At 47.2% G+C, this 9,338-nt stretch overlaps 1 protein-coding gene across 1 annotated transcript; it reads right to left on the bottom strand.

The window, feature by feature from the left end:
• On the bottom strand, positions 1-3,315 carry LOC119312174 (pentatricopeptide repeat-containing protein At1g62680, mitochondrial-like). Its single transcript, XM_037587911.1, has 2 exons — positions 3,045-3,315; positions 1-2,608 (listed from the first exon to the last, which is right to left on the bottom strand). Exon 2 carries the CDS (start codon positions 2,502-2,504, stop codon positions 339-341), a length of 2,166 nt encoding a protein of 721 aa, XP_037443808.1. The 5' UTR covers positions 2,505-2,608; positions 3,045-3,315; the 3' UTR covers positions 1-338.
• Between the last annotated feature and the right edge of the window lie 6,023 nt (positions 3,316-9,338).

The following is a 9,338-nucleotide window of genomic DNA, read 5'->3' as shown; positions in this document are numbered from 1 at the left end:
TTGAGCAAAACAGTATATTCGCAGTATCTTAAGCAAGGAAATTTAGTAAGTTCACAAAATGTAATAAGTATAAACCAAATACTATATAGAGCACTAGACTACAACATCAACAAATGTGTGAAAATTGCATGATGTTATAAAGAACATTAGTCACTCACCATCTCGCCAGCTGCAGATATTCCTAATTTCAACAGCCTTCGTGTCAGAGCTGAAGTTGCTTGAGCATCCAACATTTAATCTCAACACATATTCGTAACCGCCTGAAAACTGGAAAAGTCTCTCCCTGGCCTGTAATATGTAGTCACACAATATGGAGAAATAGTGTTTTGTTCCAGACTCTATTCTAGACCCTCCAACAGTATATTGCTTACAGTGTCATCATCAGCTGTTCGGAAGGAATTGCCAACTTCTCTAGCCTCCTCTCCATCAATTGTCCCAACTAACACACGATGTGTCTTTGAATCAGGTACCCATCCCTTGTCTAGCATTTGATCCAAAAACTTACATGCCTCACTCTTGAAGCCTTCTTTGATAAGACCATAAATGATAATGTTATAAATTCTAGGGCTTGCCATTCCATCTATACTTACCACTTTCAGTAAACTTTCTGAAACCCTGCTTAGTAACGAAAACACGGCCATATCAGGGACTAATAGTTCAAATGTCTCTTGGTCAGGAACAAAGCCATCATTCACCATTTTGTTGAACAACAGAGCAGCCTCAAGAATTGTCTCCTTGGTGAGGAAACAATGCACAAGAACATTGTATGTGAAGCTGTCCAATAGACAACCTTCCATCAGCATCTGTGCAAGGAGAAGCAACAGATCCTTCTCCTTCTTTAAACGCAGTAGTGCATGGATAATTGTGTTATAAGTTGAAAATGTGCAAGAAGTGCCAGTGCAAACAGCTAGTGAACGCATTCTGATTGCGTCACATATCATTCCAGCCATACAACTCCCTTGGATTAGTATATCAAGCGCCTTGCTGGTAAGGCTGCAACCTTTTTTGCAGTGATATTTAAAAACTTCAGCAGCTTCTTGGATCCGCTCCATGTGGCACAAACCTTCTACCAGCTGCGAGAAAGATTCTGAATTCAGTACCAGATTACTAACACTGGCTCTTCTGAACAGATCCAGGGCAGTCCTGTGCAACCCTAACTGACAGTAACAAGATACAACAGAAGAATAAGTACTCTCATCAGCTGTAAAAGAAGAAACTGTCATTCTACCAATAAGCTCAGATGCTCTTCTAATGTTCCCTTCATTGCAGAACTGAGTGATAACTATGTTCCATGAGCGACAATCGACCATCCCCCTTGTGCGAAATTCCTCAAAATAGCTCACTAAATCTCTCAAGGTACCTGTTTCACATAACACTCTCAACAGTACATTATATGGCTCTGTTTCTGCGACATCATTTTCCTCAAGAAAACTCACAGCTTTGTGGAACTGGGATAATGTACAATAGCAATCTACAACATTCACATAGGTATTTGTCATTGGTGCATGACCTGACGCTATCATTTCTGTAAATGTCATGACGGCATCATCCAATAGTTGGTTCTCACACAAACATTTAATCAAGGCACCATAAGAATGTAGGTCCAACTGAAGGCTGGCTTGTTTCATCATTTGATACAACTTACTTGCCTCCTTGGGTTTATTGAACTTACAAAATAAGGGCAGCACTTGAACATAAAAGCAGCTATCGGGGATGCATCTCAGCTGCATCATCTCCTCAAAAATTTCTATTGATTCATCTGCTCTGCCGTGCGAACAGAGTGCTGTTATGAGTATCTTGAAAGTGCGGCTATTAGGAGTACACCTTTTCTTGCTCATCCTGTCAAGCTGAATCAGCGCCAGGTCTAATTTGCCAGCTTCACACAAAGCCTCAATTAACCAATTCAAGGTATCCACATCAGGAAGGACCCCCGCCTTCACAATCTCCATGTACGCACGGATGAATGGTCGCAAACCCCTCCCTTCCTTGACTAAACCACACAGCATAGCATTGCAAGATGACACTGAGATCTTGAGCTTCCCAGAGCAAGCATTCTGAATCACCAGCAAGGCTTCATCGCAACGGTTCTTACTGCTCAGGAACTGAACTAAATCGTTCAAGATTTTGTCCAATATAGGGGCATTCAATTTAATCATCTCCTTTAGGAGGCTGTCCATCTCATCACAATTCCCAACAACACCGAGCTTGGAGATCATGCAGGCGTATGTGTCAGCCGTATGAGCAAATATCCTCTGACTTGATGCCCATTTAAATATCCGAAGGGCCAAGTTCAAATCTGAAGTAGAATCAAGAATGCGGGTCAGTATCTCTGGCCGGAGATTGTTGTTCTTGAGCGACCGGATTGCAGATTCGAACTCAGCGGACCCCGCTGTACCCCTGGAAGCACGAGAAGCAGGCACATCCGAGACAGAGCAGTATGTTAGCCTGCTCGACAACAGGCGCAGTCTTGAAAACCGTATGCAAGACGCAACCTTAAGAGCCATGGAGCCAACTACATGATTACAGAATCATTCTATGCTGCCAAGGCGCAACTCGTGGATTCATATTAGAGTTAGAATGTTTACAAAAACTGCAAGCCTGTGATCCCCTGAAATAAAAACAAGAAAGGAAATGAAACCAGAAACACTCATGGTCCCATCCCAAAAACTACAACTACGGGTAGAAGTATTTCTGATGTAAATACAGGATCATTTAACTTTGGATGAGTGGATCAAGAAAGGAGCAAGCCCCAGCATAATTCTGCATAAATAAGGCATTTTCACTAAGCATTTCGTGGTGTTCAAGCAATCAATCACACACATGGGACAAATCTTATGAGGTGTGGCGACTGCTATGCAATAACAGTGTCAATATATGCACATGAGGTCTAGTTCACACTATTTGTAAGCTCCACAAAGGCAACAATTTCCACTCACAAGGAGGTATTCTGTTAATGAACACTGCATTGGTGCATTGACTGAACGAAAAAGGAAAACTCAGATATCATCGGCAGAGAGCTAGAGAAGAGGAACCGCATCCCACACCTGCCGTGCCGCCTGGTCGCGTGCCCTGCTTTGCCGCTCTACCGCGGCAGCCCGGCGAGCGCAGGCCACGCCGCCTTACCGTGCCGCACTCGCCTGGGTCCTGCTGGCTACGCGGGGCGATACCCGCGAGGGAATGAAACTTATATCGTACTGCCGGAGTAGATTGGAAGGTCCGGGTGAGAGCCGAGGCGGGCGGCGGCGGGCGGGCTCGGATCCGGCGGCGAAGTTTGACGGTGGCGCAGAGGGGAGTGGAGAGACTGGAGAGAAAGAGAAGAGCAGAGATGCCCCAGCTCGGCCTTGTGGGCCGCGGCCCAGTTAGAGCAGCGCGCCGGTAAAATGTACAACTTGACAACCGAAGGGTTCTCAAAATTTTCCATAAAAAAAGATTCTGAAAAACAAAAACAAAACTTGACAACCGAAAAAAAGGGGATGTTAAGAATATGACATCATTTTTTAAAGAATGCCAAATCAAACCTTTTTATGGCATCATGGAAATTAGGTTATCGTGAAGATAAAATTTGCTTTACCAAGCGCGGCGAATTCTGGCAATATCACAGTAGTGAAAGCTCAAGTTTCATGGAAAATAGTTATTTTGAAAAAAATCATAAACTATGTGTACATATTACCAATCTGATTTTCAACTTGTATAATGAGTATCACTCACAAAAAAAAACTTGTATAATGAGTATAATTGATAAATGCAGTGAGATATTTTTAAATAATTTGGGAAAATCTATTAGATATTTTTCAATAGAGATCTCTCGAACAAAAGAGTGCCTGGTTCATTTTTTTCTGCTTTATTTTTTCCAACACTACTTATCAGCTCAATTAGGAACTTTCACGTGGTAATGAATAACTGTTAGACAAACCCATAAAAAAAATGGGCGCTGCTACACGTCCGCCGGCCGATGTTTAGATATTATCCGTCGCCTCGATGGCCGTTGGATGCCCGAGCTGATAACCGTTTGATGTAGTGTCTGAGTCCCGCATTTTCACTCGTTACTTCCCGCAACAAATGCTCTGTTGCAGAAACAAGACCACATGTCCACTTGTTAATTCCCGCAACAAACGCTCTCTTACTGAAACAAGAACGCATGCCCACTTGTTAATTCTCGCAACAAATGCTTTGTTGTAGAAACAAGACCACATGCCCACTCGTTACTTTCCGCAACAAACGCTCTGTTGCAGAAACAAGACCGCATGACCACTTGTCAATTCCCGTAACAAACGCTCTGTTGCAGAAACAAGACCGCATGCCCACTCGTTACTTCCCGCCAAACACTCTGTTGCAGAAACAACACACTCTTGCTCCCGGAAGGCGCAAAGGAGAAATAGCAGGGAGCACCACCGTAGCCACATCGGCCAGAAAATGGGGGAAGGGATCTCTGATTCGTACCTGCTTGAGTCGTCACCGGCCACCGCCGATCCCAAGCCAGCCATCGACGCCACCACGTTGGATAAGACCCGGTCGTCCAATGCCTTGCGCGGCCGCGTCCATCGCCCTTCCAAATCCAGCATCTCACACCCCCAGCCACACGAGCCCACGCTGTTGTGTGATGAAACCCCTTTCTGTTATCCAGTTGCAGGAATGGCTGTCCTGAAACAAGAGCTGAGTTGCAGGAAACGAACGTGCCTTCAGCGGACGCGGGAGTGCTCTCGACCATCTGATAAAGCGTAGATCTGACGACCACGGAGCCGGCGGAGGAGTGCACGCGATCAGCCGGCAGAAGGTAAGCTTTTCCCTAAAAAAATGACAGGTAACAAACCAATAAATAGTTTAGGGGAGTAAGCATATGTTGTGGATAAGTTAACCTATGTAATACCATGCAATCTATGAATCAAATATAGGAATGATGTGTGAACTATCATTTTATGTATTTCATATTTATTTTTTGCATCATCCTTGTGGCTTATGCGTCAAACGTTGGGAGTAGAGAAAATAAAATGAAACTAGTTGTACTTGTCTTATGTATAATGATTTTATGCGTCCCTAATTATATAAATAATACATCATTGGTTACATTCAAAAACAAAATTAATGCTTAGTCCAAAATAATATATGCCTTTTTTCCTTACTTAGTTAGTACAAGAACAATTTGATAGAAGAGATTTTTTTTGTAAAACTTTGTTGACTTTGAGTTTTAGCCTTATCCACATGTAAAGCATGTATATGAACTTGGACAAATTAATCTGGTTAACTTTTTTATATATACGAGTTGTTATTTTGTAGATGGGAAAATATTGAATTTGTATATATTTTTTCATGTGGTTGTTGAATAGTTGATGATATGGGAATTGGGAAGATTTATTCCACATGAGACTATGACACGTAAATTTCAATAACACAAAAAGGGTTTCTCCTCGCTTTGTATTCCAAAGCAAACCACCATTGTACACATCGCAATGTTGGGGCGAGCAGCACATCAAGCCCAAAAAAAAAAGAAGAAATAAATGCCAACAGCGACAACTCGACAAAGCGCTGAAGACCCGCGACCGAGGCTCTGATACCGCGAACTAAGCAGCACCTCCAAGAAGGGATGTGACGCCGATGACGCTGCTGCCCGGACAAGTCCTAGGGTTTTCCCAGTACGCGGAGGGGGGTGGGGAATAGCTACTACCGACACCCTCCAAGAAGGGATAGTGGCACCTGCCGGTGTCACCGCATCGGAGCCGGACGAACCGGCAAGGATTTCTCCCGCACGCCAAACCCCACCGGCCAACCAGAGCCGACCAGCCAAACCACCGCCCAACACCATGCGCCATCACGGTTGCGCCGCCACCAACACCGTCTCGCTGCGAGCACCACCATGAGGCCAAGAAGACCGAAGAGAAGATCCAAGCGACGGGAGCAGCAGCACCAAGGCCGAGCGGGAGAGAACCACCTCCACCACCATCGTGCGGGAGGTCCGCGCCTCCGGCACCGTCGTGGTAGCCGTCCGAACACGGCAGCGGGGCATACCAGGCCACCCCTGGCCCGGCCAGGCCCGAAACGGGCCCGCTAAGCCTCGTCGGCCACGCTGCAGCAGGCTAGCATCGGAGCCGCCAGCACCCCGTCGTTCATGTCCGCTCCCCCGCCTCCCGGGAGTCACGCCACAGACTCATCCCGCCGGCAGCCCGTCCAGGCCTAGATGGGGCCCGAAGGGCCCAAATCTGGGCCGAGCGCCGCCGCCAAGCCGCACCGTTGTGCCACCCCGCCGCCAACGACGGCGCCGCTGTCCAGCCGCCCGCCCACGCCGCGACGAGGAGCCCCCCCCCCACCCCGCCAGCCAGATCGCCGCCTACGAGCACCCCCTGGTGCAGCTCCGCCCCACGTCGGAGAGCCACCAGGAGGGGAAAGACAGGGGGCCGCCGCCACCAGCGTCACCGGGGCCAGGACGGCCGCGGGAACTAGCGACGGCGGTGGGGAGGAGGGGAAGAGGGGGGGCTGGAGGTAGAGGAGGGCGTTGCGCGGCCGGTCGCCTACGGGGGCGACGTGGTCGCGAGAGGAGGGCTTTCTGCCAGTTTTTTGGGACATTACTCCGTCATGTATGACGCGGTCGCAAGAGGAAGAGGAGGGTTTACATACATATGATTCAGGATAGGTGAAGCATAAAGTTCTAGTAGACGAACAGAAAAACGAATAGAACATAAATACATGTGCTCCTCCTTCATGTATGGCACGGCCGGCACGGCCTTGCGCTACTCCTCGCTCCCCGCAACGTGACCACTCCCTGCCTTGACCTAGGGTTCCGCGCTGGCGGTGGCAACGGAGGCGGTCTCTGAAGTTGGCAGAGGAGCAAGATGTTGGCGTGGAGGAGGCTGGGGAATCCTGGTTCCACAGTGGCGGCGGTGGCTGCCCGAAACCACACCCTAGGAAAAAGATCCGAGGGAGAAGTTGGATCAAGAGAGGAGTGGCGGCGTACTTTTTTTCTTTGTGTAGTATTTTATTGGTATTTGGCTTTTTAATGGAAGGGAGAGAAAATCCAGTGGAAGGCGAGGCGAAAATAAACCAATGAAAAGGAGGGTGGTGAAATATGAGGCAAGAATAAATGGTGGATGCCAGCCACTAGTGCTCTCAGGTGGAGTTTGGCCATCTGCACTCTGCAGCTAAACGAGCGTGCACAAGCAGTCACTGAAATTGTATCCCTCGTACGATGATATCACTATTGCCGTCGCCAACCATCAACAACTGTCAAACATTATGTCAGCAATCAAGCCAATGGAAGTGCATCAGAAGAGCGTGAGGAGGTAATTCAAGCAACGGGCCGGCCCAGAAGGGAGCCTCGTTGACCTACTCGGCTCCCAGTGCCGGAATGGGCCTAGTAGGGTGTCCACTACTTAAAAGGGTTATCGGTGTGCATGTAGAGGCAGGCGGTGGCAAACGGCTAGTTGGCCGAGAGGCTTGCGTGTGTGGCTTTATCTTCTTCCCCAATTCCCCTTTCTCTCGAATTGTAGCTCGGATTTGAAATCAATGGTGTAATAGAGAGAGACAGAGATCGCCTTATAATCTAGTATCAGAGCCTCCCATCCTGGAATGCCCTCGCCACCCTCACCACACCCGCTTCGCTGACCGCCGCCGCGCTGAGGCTATGGATTGAATTCCACCGGAGACGAAGGCGTTGTACGAGTTGCTGCCGGCGGATTTCGACGCTGCTCTCGCCAAGAGCTCTTATGAGCGGGACGGGGCGATGGTGACTGTGCTCGCCAAGCTCGACACCAAGCTGGATCATCTCTCGGGGCAGATCGATGAAGTCAAGCTCTCCCTCAGCATCGACCTCGGCGATATTCATGGAGAAATTGGGGCCACACCGCCTCCGTCACCGCGAGATCCATCTGTTAGTAAACAGCCGGTGCAAGGTACCACGATTGGATCTGATGGATTGGCCCCCAAGTATGTTCCTCCTCCGGTCCAAGGTATGCATTCAGAGCAAACTTCTCCTAGGAATGTCAGTACACCCCAGGAGAGTTTCCGTCAGTTTCCTGTTGAGGCACTTGGATTTGGGCCTCGGATTGAGTTACCTCGGTTTGATGGGTCTAACCCGAAGTTATGGCAAACTCGATGTGAGGATTATTTTCATTTCTAGAACACACCGCAGAATCAGTGGGTTTCCTTTGCCTCATCCTTGTTTGACGGGTCAGCTACTCGTTGGTTGGAGTCAGTTCAGCGCAGAGCACCTAATGCATCTTGGTCAGAGTTTTGTAGCTTGTTGATGTCTCGTTTTGGCCGTAATTGAAGGAAATATGCCCTAGAGGCATTAATAAAGTTGTTATTTATATTTTCTTATATCATGATAAATGTTTATTATTCATGCTAGAATTGTATTAACCGTAAACTTAGTGCATGTGTTAATACATAGACAAACATAATGTCACTAGTATGCCTCTACTTGACTAGCTCGTTGAATCAAAGATGGTTAAGTTTCCTAGCCATAGACATGAGTTGTCATTTGATTAACAGGATCACATCATTAGAGAATGATGTGATTGACTTGACCCATTCTGTTAGCTTAGCACTTGATTGTTTAGTTTGTTGCTATTGCTTTCTTCATGACTTATACATGTTCCTGTGACTATGAGATTATGCAACTCCCGAATACCGGAGGAACACTTTGTGTGCTACCAAACGTCACAACGTAATTGGGTGATTATAAAGGTTCTCTACAGGTGTCTCCGATGGTGTTTGTTGAGTTGGCATAGATCGAGATTAGGATTTGTCACTCTGATTGTTGGAGAGGTATCTCTGGGCCCTCTTGGTAATGCACATCACTATAAGCCTTGCAAGCAATGTGACTAATGAGTTAGTTGCGGGATGATGCATTACAGAACGAGTAAAGAGACTTGCCGGTAACGAGATTGAGCTAGGTATTGAGATACCGACGATCAAATCTCGGGCAAGTAACATACCGATGACAAAGGGAATAACATATGTTGTTATGCGGTTTGACCGATAAAGATCTTCGTAGAATATGTAGGAGCCGATATGAGCATCCAGGTTCCGCTATTGGTTATTGACCGGAGATGTGTCTCGGTCATGTCTATATAGTTCTCGAACCCGTAGGGTCCGCACGCTTAACGTTCGGTGACGATTTATATTATGAGTTATGTGATTTGATGACCGAAGTTTGTTCGGACTCCCGGATGAGATCGGAGACATGAAGAGGAGTCTCGAAATGTCCAAGACGTAAAGATCGATATATTGTAATGCTATATTCGGACACCGGAAAGGTTCTGAGTGGTTCGGGTATTTATCGGAGTACCGGAGAGTTATGGGAATTCGCCGGGGAGTATATGGGCCTTATTGGGCTTTAAGGGAGA

Source organism: Triticum dicoccoides, chromosome 5B, assembly GCF_002162155.2.
Source record: "Triticum dicoccoides isolate Atlit2015 ecotype Zavitan chromosome 5B, WEW_v2.0, whole genome shotgun sequence".
Lineage (NCBI taxonomy): Eukaryota > Viridiplantae > Streptophyta > Magnoliopsida > Poales > Poaceae > Triticum > Triticum dicoccoides.
The sequence above is the reverse complement of the archived record's forward strand: the minus strand, read 5'-3'. Positions and strand labels throughout refer to the sequence as shown.